The sequence below is a fragment of the Gallus gallus genome, chromosome 1 (genome assembly GCF_016699485.2).
Source record: "Gallus gallus isolate bGalGal1 chromosome 1, bGalGal1.mat.broiler.GRCg7b, whole genome shotgun sequence".
Lineage (NCBI taxonomy): Eukaryota > Metazoa > Chordata > Aves > Galliformes > Phasianidae > Gallus > Gallus gallus.
Window position 1 is genome coordinate 112,360,390 of NC_052532.1, and position 21,633 is coordinate 112,382,022.

Genomic DNA, 21,633 nt, shown 5'->3' on the forward strand with positions numbered 1-21,633 from the left:
AGCAAAACTCAGACTCTTGTAATGGATGTTTCTCCAAATACGCAGGAAAAATAACTGTGGCAGGGTACAGTAGCGGCTATTAATTGTGTTCTCTTAGCAGGATGCTCCTCGTGCTGGGCTACGAGGACAGTAGCGGCCACGCTTGAAGCACGCCAGCAGGCAGAGCGTTGGCCCAGCTCAGAGGGAGCGCGAGTAGCGCGCTTCCTCACCTGCCTGTTAGACTTAAGCCCTGCCTGTTGCTCTGCCGTTGCGTGTGATGCTAACATGTCTCTTTTCCCTGTTCCAGGTGAATGCACAATATTTGCAGCCGTTCGGGATTTGATGCTTAATCTTACGCTGCCCCCTGGTGGGCGTCCATAGACACTTTTAAAAGAAGGCTGAAAATGAGACAAAACAGCAAAAAAAAAAATAAATAAATAAAAAATAAAATAAAAAAAAATCTCTCTGAAATTAAGCCTTCAATTAAAAGAGGACGTTTAATTTTACTTTTTTAAGAGCTAACTATAATAAACTGGCAAACTTTCAGGGATGCACTTTCATCAAATGAGTATCACCACGACTTTTGTATAGTGCTGTTGTATAGTGTGTTTTGATGGGAGACACTTCAGACTAGGTGATAGATCGAAGTATCAGCTTGCTGGTAATAGATTTACTATTCTGTTTTATACTATACAGAGTATGAAGATGCCAAACTTGTTTGTTTTTTGTTTTTCTTATGTTTTGGTGTAATAGTCTTTTTTTAAGGCAGGTCTGTCATTTTTGAATACTGTAAAACTGTGACAAACTTTATATTGAAGCTGTATTTTAATATGACTGCTTTGAATCCTTAAACAATTTATTTGGGCTTGTTGTAAACATGTCCCCAAAAAGCAATATTTAATAAACTGGATTAAAAAAAAAATCTTCACCTGGGTGTTGTATGATCTTAAACATTATTCCTCTCTGCTGTAGTCACTGGCCAGATCTCTTGTATCCCCACTTACTTGGGCTGCCTGTTCTCCTGTTTCCCCTATGTGCTGCTGACTTTAAAAAAAAATATATATATATATTTATAGTTGAATGGTTTTGATTGATTCTAAGCTTAAGGAAGCACCTTTTCCACCTGTCATGGAACTTTTAGACTCTTGAAAAACAGTAGAAGTGATTCATCTTAAGTTCTTTACTGTGACAGTAGTGAGGTGCTGGCACAGCTGCCCAGGGAGGTTGTGGATGCCCCATCCCTGGAGGTGTTCAAGGTGTTGGATGGGGCCCTGGGCAGCCTGGTCTAGTATTAAATGTGGAGGTTGGTGGCCCTGCCAGGCAGGGAGGTTGGAGCTTCATGATCCTTGAGGTCCCTTCTGACCCGAGCCATTCTATGATTCCATGATCGTATTGTAAAAGCAGGTAAGAAAGATAGAAGCTTGAAGCGTATGCCCTGAAATTGGAGAGCATGATCCAAAAAAGCTGAAGATGACAAAAAAAAACAAACCAAAAAACCACAGAAGCTAGCTCCCATGTAACTCTTTGAATTGGATTTGGATAAGTTTGTCAGAGATGATAGAAAGCTCTTATAATGAAAGAAAAACTCTGTCTTTAAGAATTAGCCTGTCATTTAATCACTTGTCCACATGGATTTGTATTCTCCAGGTTTTACTGAGTTCAGCTTGGTTTCCTGTCTTGAAAGTGTAGCATGCTGCAGGCCTGCCTCACTGCACTTGCACAGCTGTCTGCTTCCTGCTTAGCTGATGGGTGTGCTGAACACATTTTAGCCATGATTTAGCAGAGTGTTGTTAGGGTAGTATGGTTAGGTTCTGGTTGGATCTTTAAGGTCTTTTCCAACCTGAGCAATTCTATGATTCTTAGCTTTTTGAGGGTATCTTCTAGCCTACCTTGTTGGCTTTGAGGCTCCTGTTGCCCCCACGTCCATCACAAGGTTTCATTCTCTAGTCTTGAATGCGTCTGTGCCAAAGCTCTTACATTATAAATCATCTTTTCGTTAGTGTTGGCTTCAGATTTCAGCCTTGAAGTGGATTTTGAGCGTTGGTACTCAGTGTTCTAACTTGTAGCTATCCGAGCGAACGCTCGGACAGAGCTGAAGCAAGGTGAGAGTTTTGCATGAAACAAAGCTTAAATTGCACGGTGGCTGTAAATGTATGTATGTACGAGAAATGTATGTTTAAGTTATATCACACGGCCTTAAAGTCTGTGGGTCTTTCCTATAGAAAGTCCTACAGCAGCTGATAATTCCTCAGCTGGGTGACTCATAAGCAGTGTGCCAATTTGAGGGGAAATGTTTTTTAAGTCTCCAAACACGTCTCCAGCAGCACCACAGACTGAGGAAACTGTGCTGCGGTGCGTGAGTGTGTGTGCTCCCAGCCCTGCACGTTCTGCCAAAGCAATGATTACGGCCTTCTTCGGTAAGTGACCCCTATGCAATAGATTTTAAAGGAAACGTCCGGCTGCTGCTGTGAGAGATAAGAGATGCTGAGCGAGGAGGGTTGTGCTGGGGGCTGTGCAGAGCGGCGTGGCTGCTTTTGAAAGGACAGTTTGAAGGTTGTGGATAGCAGAGCGTGAATATCTTGATGAGTGGGGGGAGTAGCAGCTTCACCAGAGGCTTTCTCTGGGAGAGCAGAGGGCTTCTATCAGAAACAGCCGGACACCTGACACAAACACTGAGATAGATGGGCCTGCCTGAGGTTGTTGCTTCCTCCTTGTTAAATATGACCAGGTAATAATCTGGCAAGCTTGCAAAGCAACTGACAAACTATAGTTGCTGCTGCTCTGGTGCAGCTCAGCGGGGGCTCCTGTGTTGTTTGTCGAGGTTACTGCTCTCAGGTCACGTGTCCTGTGCTCACACAGCACTATGGCCATAGGAATATGTCCTGATCCTCACACAGAGCTAAGAAGCCATGTTATCGCATACCTCCACAGAAGTATGGGACTGAGCAAGGTTGGAATTACCACAGAATTAATAAGAATTAATAAGAGCTAATACTTCGACTTTTAAAGCATCAGCTAGTAGTACTGGTCAGATTTTGTTTAATTACATCTATCCCCTGCCCTTCTCCCACCAAAACCTGCAGGAAAAAAGAAGTGTTTGCATATGCACAGCATCAGCAAGCTTAAAAAAAAAAAAAAGTCCAAAGTAAAACGTGTAAAAATGTATGTAAGTGTTAATTATTTGGCCAGCTTGCAAAGCTGACCATTTCCAAAGGATTTAGCTATGTTAGAAAAAGTATTTTAATGACATTACCATACAGAAGCTGGAACATAACCTCAAATACTGTGGAGGTGTCTTTTCTCTCTAATAGCACAGCCCAATCCTGGCTGTGTGTGGCACCACTCCAGCCATCAATGAGCTGAGCATGCCCTGGAGGGGTTGGCTGGATGTGGGTCAGTTGAAGATGCTTGGGAGAAGTAAAGTCCTTCCCCTCTCATATAGCAGTGTAGATATAGCTCCATGCTGAGCTCAGGGAAGCAGTGTGTGCTCAGAAACATCAGGCTCCCTTTGACGTATGCGGGCTGGTGTTGCAAGGGACTGCACTGGAAGGGCAAGCTTTAGAGATCATTTCTTTCCGAGCTCCAAATGTCTGAGTCTGTACAGAGTCGGTGACAATCAGCGTGAATCCATTTGAGATTTGAAAGCACGTTCCTTCAGCCTAAAAGTAGATGTGTGAAGTTGTTTTTCTTCCTCAACTTTTGTATTTATCTCCTGCTGCAGATGGGTGCTAAAACAAAAGGTGCACTGCCGCCACCACCTCTTTGCTGGCCATAGGTTTGTCGCAGTGTGGCCTTGCTGGAGACATCAGCTGGTCAAACAGGGAAAGATTTAAGTAAGTCTGAAGGAAACAACCTTTTATCCAAACATGGAGTTGGTGAGCAAACACAGCCCGTGGGCTTCTGGGCATCCTGAAAGAGGATTATTAGGTTTGTTTCATTTACTTTAGCTGATATGACCTTGAAACGTTAGTATTGGCGGGCCGGTAGTGACGCTAACACACACATCTGAGGCCCAAGGTGACCCAGGAGGATCATGTAGTTTGTTGGGATGATTCCTGCAGCTGGTGGGCAGATTGGGGCAGATTTCTGATGCAGCAGCAGCAACTGACCCCAGGCAGGACACCAAGGGCTGCCGGAGCAATTTGGTGGGCCCTGTGGTGGCGCTGCTGCTCTCCTTGGGGCAAGAGGCCGCAGAGGCCGCGTAGTGCCTCCTTCAGATAGCAGAGCTGCTCCTTCCCGGTTCCAGCACTTTCTGTGCGAGTTGCAGAAGGTGTCTAGAGGTTGATTGCTTGTATAGCTATGAAAAAGATTAAATGCTGGGGCTCTGTGTTGCATTTATTGAGAAGTATTGGCTTGTCAGTGACCTGCACCTCTTCCACCTTGCTTCAGAGCTCAGGTCCCTCTGGGCAGCATTAGGACCACAGGCAGGCTCTGAGATTGTGGTTTTAAGAGTCTCTTCATTCCTTCTCTTGCTGGAGCCTACCAAAAATGCACCTGGCCACAGCTCTTTAAAGACGTGGCTCATGGATAGAGAGGAATGGAGGGAGCTGGAGGAGAGGCCTGGAGGCAGGAGAGGCTGTCTGAGAAAGTACTTCAGCCCTCCCCGGTGAGATCAGGTTATCATCACGGAGAGACTTGTTTTAAGAAGGTGCCACTTCCACACGGCTCTGGAACACCTCCAGGGACGGTGACTGCCCCACCTCCCTGGGCAGTCTGTGCCACTGCCTCCACCGCTCTTCCTGAGGAGAAATTGTTCCTAATATCCAACCTGTTGTGGCTTCTTGTGAGCAGCTCCGTGGTGCAGTTATGCAGCAGCTCAGGCCCTGCCTGCTGGTGCCAGCTGCACTGCTGCTCAGTCAGCGTGAAAGGAATTGATTCTGCTCAGCTTTCTTTATTTTTTATTTCAGCTCCCCTGCTGCACGGTTTCTTGGAGCTTTTTTGCCCCACAGTTAAGATTCCCCACGCAGATTCACACCATACCCCTGCAGACCGCGAGTTATCGAAGCTCATACAGGTAAATGGTTTAATACAGTAATCAGGCCAACCCGTCATTTTCAGATTTTGAAGGAAATGCAATGATTTGAATGCCTATTTTTGCCTGCATGGTTCAATTTAGTGCCATGAGGACATCTTAAGACATTTATTTACAATTGAGTTATTACGTAATTATTCCTCCTTGCAAATTCTAGTGCCCAGTTCCCACGGAGATGGCTGAGATGGGGAGCAGTGGGGTTTGGATTGCTGCCTTTGTTGTTTAAGGCCCTTTTTGTAAGATGATCGCTGCTGTGTTTTTGCAAATCTGAATTCTGCGTTCTGCTAACCAGCACATCCAATCAACCTGAAAGGCTGGCTGAGTTACCCGCATCACTGCTTCACTTCAGTGTTTCTCACACCTTCGTCCTGAAGGAAGGACACAAAGATGTTACTCTGATTGTCTTTGGTTTCTTCAGTTTTTCATCCCCCTTCGAGTTGCACAGGCACCGAAGTAAAGGTAAGCACACACAGCCCCCGTTCCCATCCCACACTGCGTGCAGAACTGTTCAGGATTCGCCTGGCACAGAGCCACTGCACGGAGCCTGCCTGAGCTCCTGCATCACTTCTGCTACGGCAGAGACTTCCTTTCTCTTTTATTCTTTAATACAAATGCAGCTCTGAACTCACACTGGAGGGAAAATGTATTTTCTTTCACCCTTTAATTCCCAGCCGTAGAAGGTTGCCTAAAGTACTCACAGGCCCACGCTGTTCTTATTTCAGGTGAGCCCACCTGCCAGTCTCTGGGACCCAAGTTTGGCTGTGTTTGGCTGCTTCCATCATACTCCACACAACGAAATTAGGTCATGACTTTTTGCCTCCCAGAGCTCCTCTATGCACTGACTGGAGGCACCTTGAAGCTTAGCACAGAATACCACGCCGAAGCCTTAGGAATGAAAAGCAAATAACAGCCACGGTTCGGTAGCGAAGCAGCGCTCACTTCTGTAATTTCTGACCTTTCATTTTAGACGTGCGCTTACAAAACGAAGCTGTCAGAATCCCATTTTCCTGCTCCAAGTGAAAGGCTATTGTCTGGATCGCAGCCTCCTCCAGCCCTCCTCCACGCATGGCTCCGCGTTGTTTTCCTCCGTAGCTCAGGAGTTATGAAAGCTTTTAGCCAAAGTGGCATTTCCTCCTCCTCCGCTCTGCTGTTGTCACAGCTGATTTTATAGAACAAATCTAATTTTACCTTCAGCAAGCTTTGTTGGTGTTTGTTTTTAACAGCAACTCTTCCACTGATAGCAAAAATGTTCTTTTACACCAAGGGTTCATTTCTGTGGAGAAAAAGATCCTTTTGCCTGGCTTTCTCTGTAGCCCACATTTTCCTAAAAATTGGAGTAGGTCTTCAATTTATATGAATACTTTGAACCTCATATTTACCTAGGGCATTAAGTGTATCAGCACAAAAATGAAAATAAACATTTCTTTTTCTTTATCTAGGTAATCATAGAATCATTAAGGTTGGAAAAGGCCAATAAGACCACCCAGCCCAACCAGCAGCCCATCACACCGTGCCCACTGCCCATGGCCCTCATTGCCATATCCACACAGCTCTGGAACACCTCCAGGGACGGTGACTCCACCACCTCCCTGGGCAGCCTGTGCCACTGCCTCACCGCTCCTTCTGCCAAGAAATTGTTCCTAATATCCAACCTGAACCTCCCTGGCACAACTTGAGGCCATTCCCTCTTGTCCTATCACTGTTACCTGGGAGAAGAGGCCAACCCCCACCTCACTTTTGCATCACTGTTGAGAACAACATATTGCAGTTACTTGTTCCCTGGCTCTGCTGTACGCACAGTAGGTATGGATGGACTCAGTTGAATGCACATGATTTTGTAGCATTTAATATAATTTTAAGCACCATATTTTGCAGTTCACAGGAGATGCCCAGAGCCAAAGAGTTTATTTCTGGCTGGAGAACGACAAGTTTCTGATCAGACATCAGGTGCCAAGAAAGTGAGGCACTTGATGTGAGAATCCTTCATTCAGAACATCAGAATGTTTTTGTCTATTTATTTCTATTGCTCTGGCTCTTATCAAAGGTGCAGATTATAAAGAACTTCTTAAAGGAAAGAAAGGGTGAAACTGGAAGGCTTGGAAAAAGAGAAACAACAACAAAGAATTTAACAGCATCTGGAAAAGAGGAAGTTGAGCAGGAAAGAAAATAAAGGTAGGAATTTATTTATTTTTCTAGCTGGTGAGGCTGTACATTACAGGAAAAATCATAAAGGAATTTGGCAGGAGGTATGACTAAAAGACTTGAGCTTTTTAGATTCTTTTTTCTTCTCTGCCCAATGGCAGATGTAGGCTACAGTGACTAATGGCTCCTACGCTGCTGGGAATGGTGGCAGCTGAGGCTGGCGTTCCCCCTGCAGCACAAGGTGAGGGGTCTGTGGCACAGGTCTTATGGGAGCAGCTGAGGGAACTGGGATTGTTCAGTCCGGAGGAGGCTCAGGGGAGACCTCATCGCTCCCCCCAACCATCGAGCAGAGCCCCCCTGCTCCCAAGGACGCGCTCACCCACCCAGCTCTCACCTCCCAGAAGCTCTCTAAGGGGCAGAGCTGCACATTGCCTCACGTCGCTTAGATTGCAACACGACATCAGTTTGAAACATCCCATGATTTTTCTCAGGATTAGCTGCAAAACTTAGAGAAGTGCTCCCTTTAGACAACGGCCTCCACTTTTTATATATTTCTTCCTTTTTTTTTTTTTCCTGCTGCTGCAGCACTTGGTGACAGAAACAGATTCTTAAGAGTTGAGAGCTGCCTGATCACTTAAATGGATTTTTATTTCCAAGCCCCTGCTGCACATTAGTCAAGAGTTTGATTGATGACCTGCTGTAGGATGTATTTAGAGCTCCCTTTTAGCGCTGCTGTGCTCAAACGCTGTAATTGATTATATGGGTATTGCTATAGACTGTATCAATTCCTCGGGCACTCTGACCACAGCATTTTATGGAGCTGGGTTAAATAGAGGGGGTGATGGGGCGAGCAGATAGGCAGCACTGAAGTCCTCCAGCAGCCAGTGAGCTCACAGCATTGGCTGTATGGTACCGGTTAAATTACTGTGAACTCAGCTTGGCCATACTGCTTCTATCCCCCTGGCCTAATGTAAAGCATATGCTCACCAAATTAAAGGCATGTAAATTTGTCATTATAAATTCATGCACTGGAGCATAATGGAAGCAGGGTTTGACTACCTTTATAAAAACATTCGGTGCAACCATTAATTTTGTTTCCCCTATGAAACATTCTAAGGTATTTTATGATGTATATTCATGTCAAGGAGTTAGCTGTGCATTCCTGACAATGTTGGATGACATCAATAGCATTATGAAATTTGAGTGCCAGAGGCCTTTACTGTGAAACTTTTCTTCAACGAGGTAAGAATAAGGTCTGAAAGCACGCTGGTGGTGCAGCCCCTATTTAAAGATGGGACTTCTATTCAAAGAGTTGTCCCCAGGAACTCTGAGTAGAGCTGCTGCTGGGCATTCCTCATAGACCTGTTTGAGAGCAGAATTCCTAACAATTTTATTACAGACACTTACCTGAATTGCTGCACTTCCAGAGCACTGTCTGTCTGTCCCTGGTCTTGGCTTGCTTCAGTGTTTTCTCCTACCAAAACTGCTGAAAGCCAATCGGTACACATGGCGACAGACTCTGACATGGGGGGATTGGGTCTGCCAAAGCTTATTGGGATGTACGACACCATCACTTAGTCTTATTTAAGAGGAGTGTGGTCACCTGGGTGGGCTTTTGGCAGCAGTGGCACCAATAACTGTTCTTGCAGGGGTATGGCTTCCGCAGACACCGGCTGGATGTCATTCATTGCTCCTCTCTCCTTCAGCTGTGAGCTGCAGAAGCTCTTTGCTTTGAGTGCCTTGCAAGTAAGGGTAGTTCCTCCATGGAACCACCCCACATTACTGGCAGAACAGGACAGGCAACAAATGCTGAGTTCCTGATTTACTCCAGTCTTCTCTTCTGTAAGATGTGAAAGCCTCCACTTCCACTTCGGCCACCCTCATCTGCCTCCTTCTCTGTCCTGCAATACACATGCTGCTCCCCTGTCCCTCCCCTCCACAAAAATCCAAAGTGCCAATCACCACCTCTTGCTCAATCAAGAAATCTTGCTTCCATTTTTTCCAAGAGATCAACCATGAGTTTCCGCTCCAACCGTCCACCACGGCCATAAAACAGCATCAGCAATAGGATACAAATGATCATTGTCATTGTGTGTGGTTATTTTGGTTTGAGATGTTTTCTGAGACAGAAGCTCATCTCCCTCCACACCAGCAGTGTCCTTGTCGCCTCCACTCAGACTGTCCTATAAAGCCCAGCAGGCAGCAGAAGAGTTGCTCAACATTTGCATTTCAATGTGGTTTCTTGACTTGCACTTTTTTATTTTTTTAATTCATGCAACATTTGCATACTTCAGATCCGGTTTGGGCTTCCTCTGCCTATGTGTCACAACAGCAGTACAGGAGCTGGAAGAAAGCTAAAGGTTGCCATGTTGCAACAAAGAAGCCTGGAGTGTTGAGGCGTACACAGAGCCTAAATTGACTCCTTGCTGCCAAGTTTGGGCTTTGGAGGATCATCTAGAAAAAAGAGCATGCTGATTCCGTAAAGAACCCTTTATTTTATGGTTCACTTTCTCTTTTCTAACTATCAAAAGCAACACTCAGGCTTCAACCACCTCAGACTTCTCTCCTTTTTCATGAATGCTGGCACGCTATGAGGACAGATACCCAAACTCTCATCCTCTCCCATCCCACAGCTGGACAAGGTATAAAATAAGCCTGAACATAGATCTGACCCAAGCTCCCCTTAGATCAGCTGCCTGGGGATGGAGTGCTCTTTGGCAGCCAGCTCTCCACCAGCAGCAGGTACATCCTGAATCCTTTGATTCCTCACCCTCTCTCAGCTCTGTGGGAGTGCTTTGAAGAAACTGTGCTAATTTCTCCTTGGGAAACAAAACTGTGGGCTTCTGCTCTCACTGTTGTCCTCCTTAGAACTTCACGTGCCAGTTTCACTGCTTGCCCCAAAGGAGGGTTTGCAAAACCTGCAATTTCTGTGAAAAGATTTGTGATACGTCAATTTATGTTCTTAGGAAGATGAAACCTAAAGGGAATGATCAATAGCAGGTCTAATGGTGTTGACAGTGCTTTCATTCCAATTAACTGAGTCCTAAATGCAAGAAGGCTATTCCTGGCTCAGGAATCCGTATTGTAATTGCATATTTGATTAGTGAAGGATCAGTACTGTTGTATAACATAAATAACATCTTGCTCCAACTAAAGCACGATGGCTTCACAATGGCTCTACAAGTAGTCTGTCCTGCACAAAGTAACTGTTATTTGAGAAGTGGTGCACATCAGAGAGCCCAAAAACACCTTCAGTACCCACTGGGGGCCCACAACCATGATATGAACAAATGTCCTGCTAATACAGGAAGTGGGAATTTGAAAGTGCCCTTCAAACAGATGGTGGAAAGTGGCAGTAAAAAGTAGAGCCAGAGCCTGCAGCAGCAAGAAGGTGGAAAAGAGCTCTGAGAGATTACCAATGCAATGGCAAGTCCTTCATTTAAACAAACTCAGTATTGCAAACTTCTGTCTGAATGCATTGTAGCTATGCAGGTATATCTGGAATGCAGATGTTAAAACAATTATGCAGTCACCTTAAACAATAGGCTGCTGTAAAACTCTTTGCCAGTATCTCAAGTACACTACTAATCTGATGAGGACTTCTGGATCAAGTGAACTAGGAACGTGTTCAGCACAGAGCTCAAGCTAAGTAAATTCACACCAAGAAGGCTTTACCACAGCTGATTTTCAGGCAACCAACAATCCACCTTGCTTAAAATAAGGCACTATCAGGGCTGCTATAACCTCAGCTTGCAAAACTATTGCTAGTCCTGCTATCAGACAGTAGCTGTAGAGCCTGTTTTGTCTAACGAGATGTGTGATACAACAGTACTTGGCCTACCAGAATCACAATATATCTTTTTACCCCAGAGATACGCTTATTCTTGTGGGAGAGATGAGCTCCTTGTTTCTTTTCGTACATGAGGTCATCCCAGCACAACTGTACGCTGTGGCAAAGATGTTGTAACTGACCAGGAAGTTCATGCAGAAATCTCAGAAACAGAGCTTGAGCATCTCCTTAAGGAACACAGGAACTAATCTAACAGGGCATAAGAACCATCAGTCAATAATAGGAAAATTCAAAGAAGCTTACTCTATCTCAAATAGGCCCCGCTGTCAGACACAGGCAGCTGACTGCACCTGCTCTACTCAGCTAAGCAGCAGCACTGAAGAGAAGCAGCCATACCTATGAATCAACAAACAGTGAACGCATTCGGGAACTATTCTTTGCTTTATTGAACGACTGAAGCAGGACTACAATCCAGGTACATTTGAATCAGGTGTTGGTCCAGTCTTATCATCAAAAAGTCTGCTTTTTTTTTTTTATTTTTTTATTTTAATAATATCAACACAAATGGAAGGAATACAAAGCATCCTAACAGGAACTTTTAGCTGTATGCAACGTTACACCGTGACCAGACTGGTGCTACTTCAGTATTTCTAGACTCTCCGCTGTATAGAGCAGCCACACTATCTCCAAATCATTAAAGCCCAAGGTAAACCCAGCCATTCTGGCTGTGGCTCAGATTTAAGCCATCATCGTGTGATCCAAATGCCATTTCTGCCACTAGTTTCCTAATCTCGTAGAAATATTTCTGCCTTTAATATATTACTGAAGAATAATAACTATCCTCTCCAAAGTTACATTATAAATATTTACATCCAACATTTACAACTGCTTCATAATATACAACACAACGATTTAGCTGTAACTCATCATCTCCTGATCGCTGCTATCATCATTTCAGTTTATGTTTTGCACACAGTCAGGGGCAGTACAGGGCACTTCCAAAACATGATAAAAAATGGAATGATGTGACTTTAACAGTTAGTTTGGAAGATTTTTACTTTTTTAAACAAGTCCATTTCAATTTCTAAATCGAATCTAGTGCTACTTACTAACTATTAAAATAGGCTTAAGAGGAGGAAAACCAAGATACTTAGAAATAAATACACCTTTTAAAATTCCACAATTAACCACGTATTTGCTTTCACTCAACTTAAGGGAGATCTTACTCATCATTTCCCAGTGCTGGAATACAGTTTGGTTCAATCCATTCTTATCTTCTGATTCGTCATCCTATAAATAATGCTGTCATACCCAGGATCCATGTTCCAGAGGTTGTAGGAGATTACTATCACAGCCAAAGCAAGGCCTATCATCATCCACAGAATAATGTTGAAGATCACAGAGTAGTTGTAGTTATACGGATAGGCAAGGTTATATGGATTATCTGTATCACTCTGTAACAAAGAAAATAAGTGCATTACTTTAATGTCTGCCTGTATACAAAACGTATGACGATTACATCAAAAATCCAAACAGTCTAAATAAAAGAGATGCATTTTTGTCCAGTGATTCTGATGCCAGGGCACAAAATGCTGAAGTGATTCTGTGACTGACATTAATGGAATCCAAAGAAATGAGCTGACAGGAGCTCATGAAAGTCAATGAAGACTTGCCTACATCAGTCAGTATTCTAGTCCTTAAAAACAAAGCTTCACTCCAGTAAGGAAGTGATGCAGTTTAAATGTACTCATGCTTTCAATAGGCAAGACAGAGAACCACGTACAGATACTACCTGTGAAGACTGGAGAATGGAGCGAGTTTTTCTTGTGAGGGGAGAATTAAATGCCTTCACAGCCACCATTTCTACTACTGCATTCCCACCGTACAAGTTATACATCTCATCTGCAAACTGGAAGAGCAAAAGAGATTTAATCTAAAACTTCAGCTGGAACTAAGGAGGGCTTTGTGAGCAAGATAAACCATAACACGTCAGCTTTAGGATTAACAAGACTGGGGGAAGTTGTTAAAAAAACCAACCCAATACACCACTGTCTTATAGTTCTATCAACAAAGTTTCAACTGGCTTACAACATCTCCTAGGTTAAACAGTTCCAGACTTGGTAAATTCATGCTTTTACACTTCTCCATCACACTTTTGACACTCAAAACATACTGGCGTCAGGTCTTAAGAGCTTTAGCTAATCACTACGTAAGATGAGCTAAAGAGTTACTTTCTTAGAACCTTGGATATTTAGATTTATACAACTATGTGGCAAGGGGAAACTAAACACTGCACCCTGGGATAAAAAGATTTCCACATTTCACTAGGCCAGCCTCAGTGAGACATACTGGTGTTTTTAAGTGAAAGATCTTTGTTTAGGGAAAACACACCTACTGAGCTCATGTTTATACAAGTTTTAATAGATTCCTACTCCTTTATCCAAAACAGCTCACACAGTGAAAATAGTTGACGTGATTCTGTAGAATGAGAAGTTTATAACAAAAAAACAAGGGGGAAAACAGAAACAAAACCAGAGCCCAAGCACGAGTCAGGCCATCCCTAATGAAGTGACAGCTCACAACAGAACACGCATCAGTAAGCTAACTCCCTTGCAGTTAACACAAAAAATGACTTCCATGGTATCGGTGTGAGTTTTGTTCGTTAGACAGAAAGTATACCTTTTGCAAAGTGTCTACAAGAATCTGAGAAGCATCCTTGAATTGCTGAGAGTCTTCTCCATAATGCTTTCCAATTTCTTCCAAACCAGACAGTTCCAGGGAATACAGGTCTGGAGAGTGATCTTTGGCCAAGTGCTTGTGTCGGGACAGCTATGGCACACCATTGGGGGTAGAAAGGATTTAATTCAGAAATAGGTTACTTTAGAAACACACTGTCACAACATCAGTTTGCTGGGACTGATCCCAGTTGCAGCACTGACATGGGACTGCAGATGGGAACAGCCTTCGAAAACAAGCAATGCAATCTGTTCCTATCTTCCCATCGACCTCAACTACAGCATTTCTGATCCGCAGGTCCAAACCAAATTATTTTACCTCATTTTCTCAAGAGTCCCATTTCTTTCAATCAGTCCTTCACCTAACATGAGCTTGAATGTTCAGAACAAAAAAGAAAAATAAAAAAAAGAAAAAACAGCAACAGGACAGGAGCTTCCCAGTGCAAAGATTAGAAGCTTCTTGCTTAAAAAATCGTAATTAAAAGCTCATCTCTCCGTTGTAACATTTCTATCACCACCACTGTTCGTGGTACATAAGTCACTGCATCCTTTTCAAGCAAATGTTAGTGTTGTTTTGAAGTAGATGACGGACAGGGCAAAGAACATCTTCTTAACTACCGTTACACTTCTCAAGCAAGAAAATAAGGAAAGCTCTGCATGTTTCCCACGGAGCACTTCCTGTGGGTATGGAGAAATGGTAATTCAGAATGCCCTCTGCCCTCAATAAACAGAACACAAAAGAAGCTACAGATGACTGAAGTTCTCAATTTCTTCCATCAGTAACAAATACCTCAAGAATGCATTATTTAAACTGATGCAACCCAGTAATGACACGCTTGAGTGTATCACACTGGTTGCCAAGTACCCTGGCCATGGATTCGTTACCTTTAAATAATGTGTGTGAAGTCTGAGACCTCAGGTGTAGCAGAAGTGTTTAAAAATAAAAAAATGAAATAAAATAAAGTCTTACCAGGGTTACAATATCCCGTAGAACTTGCAGTTCTGAGAGAAAAAGTAGGTCAACCTGGGGAGAAAAACAAAGATGGGTATTTGCTTTGATGGCACCAGGGTTTGAGAAGCCTCGTTATGTTTTAAGTCTACATATTTTAGAACAGAATGTATCTGTTGCAGCATCAAAACTTGCTAGAAGGAAATTATTCTTTTAATAAAGCTACTTACACAGGAACTTAAACCTTAGTTCTTAGGAGTCAATTTGGAAAAGAATCATAGAATCACCAAGGTTGGACAAGACCCACAGAATCACCCAGTCCAACCATTCACCCATCACCAATGGTTCTCACTAAACCATGTCCCTCAACACAATGTCCAAACGTTCCTTGAAGGGGAGCTCTCCTCAGCAAAGGAGAAAAAATAAAATGGTAAAGCGTATTAGGAAAAAAAAACAAACTCTGAAAGTACTCATTATGGCTTTCATACCTCATTGTTCCTGCTGAGGGAGTTGAGAGGAAGGGAGCTGAGAATGGAGTTGTCCTGGAACAAGCGGTTCCGCAGTTGGCGCAGTGTGACAGAGAGATCTTCAAATACAGAGTTTGCCTTGCCCACCATGTACACTCGCTGCAGAACAGCCATTGTACAATAAGAACAGAAGTCAGAATCATAGAATTGCTCAGGTTGGAAAAGGCCTTAAAGATCATTGAGTCCAATCACAACCCAACCGTACTACCCTAACTATAACAACCCTCCGCTAGCTCTTTACTTTACAACCCTCCTTAGTTATTTACTTTCTCCAACCACACAATAATCAACCATACTTGCAAATCACCCTCCAAAGCAAAATATTCTCATATAGTAACTGGTTTTGTTCCAGTCATACAAGCTTTACAACTTAGAGCATCTTCTATCAGGACCAAAGCAATACTCACTTCCTCACTGGGGGCCAGCTGCAAGACTACGGGAGTTTCCTCAGAGAACAAATTATGAATAGTATTTGCAACACTGTCCAGACTGAAGGGAACAGCCTGAAACACAAAGTCTAGTTAGATTTTTGGGTAGAACACAAACTAGCGACTCAGTGATGATCATGTGAAATTATTCTTGAATACTGAAAATCCAGTGTTGTGGAGGCACTGTGAGACAATTCATTTGAAGCCACAATAGCTATTTCTGAAACAATTAAAGACTAGAAACCTCCTTTTTTTTTTTTTAATTGATGGGATATAAAGAAAATATGGATTAAGCACACTTCAGAACTTTCATGAAGTTACAAGTGTGAATATGGCTGAAGGTTTCTTTATATTTAAGGGTTCTGCACGTGAGGTATGCTACATGGTCCAGTTCTGGCAATCTTCAACCAGTTTTATAGAACCAAAAAGGAAAGCCTAGGTCAGAGTCAGACTGGGTTATTCATGGCTACAGCCTGACCCATCATTCAAAGGGGGGGATGTGTGAACTTCAAGCAAAGTTAAAATGATGAGAACGTCAAGCACTGTGGTAGAAAGTCTTGTACTCATAATCAGAATGTAAGAGTTACAGAAGTTCCATGACTGTTCCAGATGTGCATACTCACATTCTCAATAGGGTAAGAGATCCCCTTTGCAGGCAACGTCAGCTTGTCCACTCCTTTCACAGTCACTAACACAGCAGCTCGGGGTCTGTGAAACAGATCGCCCGCTGCGAGCCCAGGCCAGGGAAGGTCCTGTTAGAGAACAGTGAAAACAAACTACAACCATCACCACCACCACTTGTATTTCACAAGAAGAAAGACAAAGGAACCCATCCTGACCATTACAGCAAATTAATTACTGTCTTGTAGATTTCTCCATACAGGACAGCCTGCTGGAAACTCATGGGCAAGTAAGTACCACAAGAACACTTCCACCTTACAAAGCACTTCAAGTTAATCATAAAGAAACTGTTAGTTTAAAAGCTATCAGCAAGTTCATAAGAAAGCATGCACTGAGACAGCACTGTACAAATCAGATATTTCAAGAGATACGTCCCATAACTAAAGCAGAAGAATAGGCTTTATTTAGAAAGTGAAGCTTTGACTTTAAAACAAAAAAAGAAAACCAACACCTTCATAAAATAGCACCAAAATGTATCTGGGCACATGAAAACGCTGACATATTGATACTTCAATATAAGAAAGAAATACAGGGAGGAACATTAGTTAGACCAATTCACCACATACAAATTTTCAGGCACGGTATTCAAACATTCTCTGTGTGTGTAAAAGATATAAATGCCTAAGCTTCGTGAAACCAAATTATTTGGGATTTGGATTTGAAATACCATTAATTTTATGAACTGTATCACAATCAATAAAAGAGAAACCTTTTACAGCATCAACAGGGACAAAACCACGGTTCAGTTTGACCTTCCCCTAACAAGAAGAGAACAACTCATGACTGTATGTGAGAATTTTCAGTGTGATGCAGGAAGTATTCTAAAATCCCAACGTGCTGCACCATCAGATTCTTTTCCTGGACTACAGCCTGGATGTAAACTGCAAAATGAGCATTAAGGACTCTTGGTACTCTCAATACCAGTGTGGGAAGCTGCCTACATGGTAACCACTCCCTTAGTGACAATGCTGATAGCAGCTTTCAATTTCAGGGTTTAACTACATGAGGCAATTTGAAGAGCTTCCTTCCTTCTTTGTCTTGTAGGATAGAAAGAATAATAATAAAAGAGAACTATTTCTAAATGGTTCCGTGGACCCATAAAAGCAAATCAATTCCAAGTTTTGCTAAAGGAACAGAGTACCTTGGAGTACCAAGTCACCTTTTTCCCTTTATAAGCAGGTTCTACATGAGGATGACCAGCATGCTGGAAGTCAACTTCTCTAAATGAGCTCAATCCCACAACTCTGGTGAGCTTCTTTTACATGCAATGTATGCAGTACAATCTGCACTACTGTTCTTTTTCTTGATGAAATATTACATGTATACGTACTATGATAACTAAGCTTAAGTATTTTTTGTTACTAATTTCATGATTACAAGCGTAACTGACAGCACAGCACTTGCAGACAAGTTCCTAAACACAGTTGAAACAGGCCTGTATTCAAAACAGAGTTACCAGGCCTCTTGCCCAGATGCAATGTGGAAGAAACAGGAAACAGCTGCCCTTGCTAGCACTGCAAGAAATCACAACCTGCTGCTTTGAGTATCTGATTGCATAGACACTGCTAGAGACCTTGCCAGCACATGGAAGTTTGTAATACTTCAGTAGCCACTCACCCCTTTGGAAGCCCAGGGGAAGATTCACTGGGCAGTGGGGAATAAAGCCATGGGCACCTACTCACCTGCCACAAGTCAAATGTCATTAAAGCTATACTCAAAAGCCTAATTTGGCAAACAAACTAGGTTTTCAAGTCTTTGGATTATTTCCTAAGCATCCAAAGTGACACTGTCTGCTAAGTGCATGGGGGTGGGAACTGCACGTACAGGGGTCTCAGAACAAATGAAGAACACCACAGCTAAAGCCTCTGCAGGCTTGCTTCCTTCTGTAGCTGATGACTCAAATTAGCCAGCAAGCACAGCCCTTTTTTCTGCTCATATGACTGATACAACTCTGTGCTTGGAAACCACACTCTGTTAAGTCATACATGCCTCATAATAAACAGGACAATATCTTCTATATTCCAACACATGACAGGAAGCATGTTAACCGAGCAGCTCTGTAGTTCTAGAGTCATTTTGCAGCCCAGACCTCAAACATACCTCTTCAATTGAGAAGCCCATGAATAGTGCAGCTACATCTGGGATCCGATCGCCAGGGATTGGCCAGCCTCCATCTCGAAAAACAACTGACTGAGGTGACCGTAAGATACTGAACTCATCCCCACACACACCTAAAACCAAGCAGAAAGTGCTGTCAGTTTCTTACAGTCTTTCCCTCCCCCTCCAGAAGCAAAGCACGCTGGAATTTTCATTCATTCTTGTCCTTCTCATAGCTATCCACCTAGGTAGAGTTAAGTAATGAGTAACGTTTGTTTTTGTGCTCTGGAGCACAGGATAGGGTTTCTATATAGCTAAGGCAAAGAAAGGACAAATCCACATTTGGATTAAAGCAACAGCACAGTACGTATATACATACACTCAGCAGCGGTTTAAGTGTTACAATGCAGACCCAGTGAAGGCAGCCCTCAGCAAAGCCAGGAAGGCTCAAAACACCCTGCTACACACCAGCACAGCTGATTTCTTCCTGAACTGCTTGGCATAAAAACTCTTTTTGCGCAGACAACAGCGTGAGCCACTGAACCCAGAGCAGACAGGACCAGCTAAGTCCACCTGTGCTGGCAGAAGCAGAGTGCTGCCAGTAGCGATCCGGCTCCTGCAGGACAGCTCCAGTTGCCCTCTCGGGCACGGAAGGCCACAAGACACTTCTTTTCCATCATGCACTACTGGATCAAGGCTGGCAGCACACAGCCACAACCCGCAGGACCTCTCACGTTGGGATCCCCCTTGACTCTTTTCCACATTACCCTCAGTAACAAAGCAGATTGAAAGCCAGTACTGAAGTCAGTACAGTGGGATGATATTTATTCTGCAATAGTCAGAGTGGACTCCATAAAAATGAGAGAGGTTAGTTCAATCTAACTCATATGATGGCAATGCCGTGTGCATGCAAGCACCCAGCTGCCAACCTGAATTCACTTTAAAATATACTTTGTGCAAATTTGTCTATCAACAGGCAAATGCAAAAGGAACAACAACAACAAAAAATGGTACACTGAGGTTAAATGAATGTTAAGAAAAATGATAACCAATCTGACCTTGAGGATGTTGCTTTAAAGCCTGGTCGTGACTCTGCATACAGTGTTGACAGTAAACCTGAGCCATATTACAACAAACACAAGACCAAAGTATTGTGCATGGGTAAAAGGAGGGCAGGAGGAAAATGGGCTGGACTGACAGATGTAGACAGTGTAGATCCAAATGTGGCTTTGTTTTCTGTTGGTATCTGTTCACTGGATGGCCTGTTGTCAATGTTAATGGTACAGCAGTCCATACCCCTGTGTTCTGCAGGGCAGCAATGTTTCCATGCCCATTTGTTTGAGAGGGAATTCACAAAATGGCTATATGCATTTTTCATAGAATCACTAAGGTTGGAAAAGACCTCTAAGCTCACCCAGTCCAACCAGCAGCCCATCACACCATGCCCACTGCCCACTGCCCTCAGTGCCACATCCACATGGCTCTTGGACACCTCCAGGGATGGTGACTCCACCACCTCCCTGGGCATCCTGTGCCACTGCCTCACCGCTCTTCCTGAGGACAAATTGTTTCTAATATTCAACCTGAGCCTCCCCTAATGCAGCTTGAAGCCATTCCCTCATCCTATCACTGTTACCTGGGAGAAGAGGCCGACTCCCACCTCACCACAACCTCCTTTCAGGTGGTCATAGAGAGCAATAAAGCCTCCCCTGAGCCTCCTCTTCTCCACCCTGACCAACCCCATCTCCCTCAGCCTCTCCGCACCAGACCTGTGCTACAGATCCCTCACAGCTTCACTGCCCTTCCCCAGACACACTCCACGGCCTCAGTGTCTTTCTTGCAGCGAGAGGCCCAACACCGGAGGTGCGGCCTCACCAGTATCTGTGGTGAATGCCTGCAGCATTTCACACCAAGCTTCCCTCGCCCAACACCACCGAGGCCCCGTGACAGCGGTGACAGCCGCAAGAGTCAGCGTGACGGCCCCCAGGCCCGAAGCTCACAGGGCTGCAGCCCCCGCCCCGTCCCGTCCCCACCGCCACGGCCCGGTTCCCTCACGCCACGGCCCCGTCGGCTCACCGGCGAGACAGGCCGAAGCCAGCAGTACGGCCACCCCCAGGCCGCGGAGAGCCATACCGCCCGCCGTGCCGCCAGACCCCGCCGAGAAAACGCCGCGCTGCAGCGCCGCACCGAAAACCCCCAGCGCCCGCCTGCCGAGGACAGGCGCCGCAACCAATCCGCAAACGAGGTTCGGGCGGTGGGGCGGGACTCTGTGGGAGTGGCAGCGGATTTGACCATTAGGCAGCGAAGCCACCCCCCACCTTGTCACGGGACCGAGCGGTCAGCTGGTTGCTGCCAGGGTGGGGGAGGAGCCTTGGCTTGAGTGGCGTATCCACTCGGCCAATCAGAGCGCGGAAGAGCTCTGCACCATTTCTCCCACTCGCCCATATAATCGGAGGCGAGCGGTGAGGAAGGCCGAATCTCAGTGGAACGAATGGACAACTGACTTGACCAATGGAAGCCTTTCCCCTCCCACTGTGTTGTGCGGAGGTACGGATCGGGAGGGCGGGCTCTGCGAGGGGGTTGGGAAGAAGCTCTGATTGACAGCTAAACAAACCAGTCAGGGAGTGAGGGTTCGACACGAAGAGTAGAGTGGGGAGGGGTAGGTCGGGACAGGCAAGTAAATGGCGTTGGTTACAAGTGCGAGGGGTGAAAGAGGAGGGTATGGCGAATAAGGCTGCTTTAATGAAGTTATTTGTCGTTATCTCTGCCTTTCAAATCCTTATTTGTAGAAATTACCGGGTTTTTTGTGCCTTAACGTTAGAAATAATTTAAATCAAAGGGCTTCGTTTGGGCGTTTCTCACATTCCAGTTCTGCTACTTTGAATAGCTCTGTGAAATCGCACGACAAACGTGGCTTACGTCCAAATCTCTCTCGTGTTTTCCCGTTCCTGTTTTCTTTTCCCTGTGAGGAAGTAACAAGTGGAAGCGGCGTGTTTCGTTAGGAAGCCGTTAGGTCCCCGTGGCCGCGCACTGCTCTCCGCCGCCCGCTGCTGTCTGCGCCTCACAGCGCCCCTTCGCAGCCTGCCAGAGCTCTCGCTGCCTTCTCCAGGCTTCGTTTGGATCCCAGCTGTGCTACTCAAGGAGTGGGTTTTGTAGCCCTGTGAGCGGCACTTGTGACCAGATCTACGCCCTGTAACGTTATTCTCTTCCAATGATTTCTCTCTGAGCTTCTGCGCAGGGCGAGCAAGAGAAATAAATGTAATAAAAATGAGA

At 44.5% G+C, this 21,633-nt stretch overlaps 2 protein-coding genes and 1 long non-coding RNA gene across 8 annotated transcripts in view; 2 read left to right on the forward strand and 1 right to left on the reverse strand.

The window, feature by feature from the left end:
- The window catches only part of MED14 (mediator complex subunit 14), a 40,370-nt gene extending 33,925 nt beyond the window's left edge, over positions 1 to 6,445 (forward strand). The window contains exons 31-33 of one of the 4 annotated variants that reach the window (XR_005847161.2): positions 287 to 4,993; positions 5,304 to 5,470; positions 5,734 to 6,445. Coding sequence is in view for 1 of the 4 variants with exons in the window: in XM_416776.7 (XP_416776.3) it covers positions 287 to 360 (74 nt within the window). In the remaining 3 variants the exon portion in view is untranslated. Of the gene's footprint in view, positions 1 to 286 lie in introns of all 4 variants that reach the window. The other 3 variants (XR_005847162.2, XR_005847160.2, XM_416776.7) reach the window with 3 other exon arrangements.
- A 4,920-nt stretch (positions 6,446 to 11,365) lies between these two features.
- Positions 11,366 to 20,578, reverse strand: ATP6AP2 (ATPase H+ transporting accessory protein 2). 2 transcript variants are annotated; one of them, NM_001030801.3, is made up of 9 exons: positions 20,437 to 20,578; positions 18,364 to 18,494; positions 16,206 to 16,334; positions 15,562 to 15,657; positions 15,116 to 15,253; positions 14,649 to 14,702; positions 13,623 to 13,772; positions 12,736 to 12,852; positions 11,366 to 12,397 (listed from the first exon to the last, which is right to left on the reverse strand). In NM_001030801.3, the coding sequence occupies exons 1-9, from the start codon at positions 20,489 to 20,491 to the stop codon at positions 12,203 to 12,205; spliced, it is 1,065 nt and encodes a 354-aa protein (NP_001025972.3). In that variant the 5' UTR covers positions 20,492 to 20,578; the 3' UTR covers positions 11,366 to 12,202. The 2 variants fall into 2 exon arrangements, with proteins under 2 accessions (NP_001025972.3, XP_015157045.2); XM_015301559.4 differs by having other exon boundaries at positions 12,727 to 12,852.
- Positions 20,579 to 20,834: 256 nt separating this feature from the next.
- Positions 20,835 to 21,633, forward strand: LOC101750924. 2 transcript variants are annotated; one of them, XR_006933431.1, is made up of 2 exons: positions 20,835 to 20,907; positions 21,330 to 21,633. It is a non-coding gene; the product is annotated as an uncharacterized LOC101750924 (long non-coding RNA). The 2 variants fall into 2 exon arrangements; XR_006933432.1 differs by having other exon boundaries at positions 21,334 to 21,633.

Excerpts from the sequence above, each read along its gene's own strand:
- ATP6AP2 (XM_015301559.4), bottom strand. The coding sequence starts at position 20,491 with ATGGCTCTCCGCGGCCTGGGGGTGGCCGTACTGCTGGCTTCGGCCTGT. Across the intron at positions 16,335-18,363 it reads TGGGCTTCTCAATTGAAGAG|GACCTTCCCTGGCCTGGGCT; the intron begins GTATGTTTGAGG and ends GTTCTCTAACAG. Across the intron at positions 13,773-14,648 it reads TACGGGATATTGTAACCCTG|CTGTCCCGACACAAGCACTT; the intron begins GTAAGACTTTAT and ends GGTGTGCCATAG.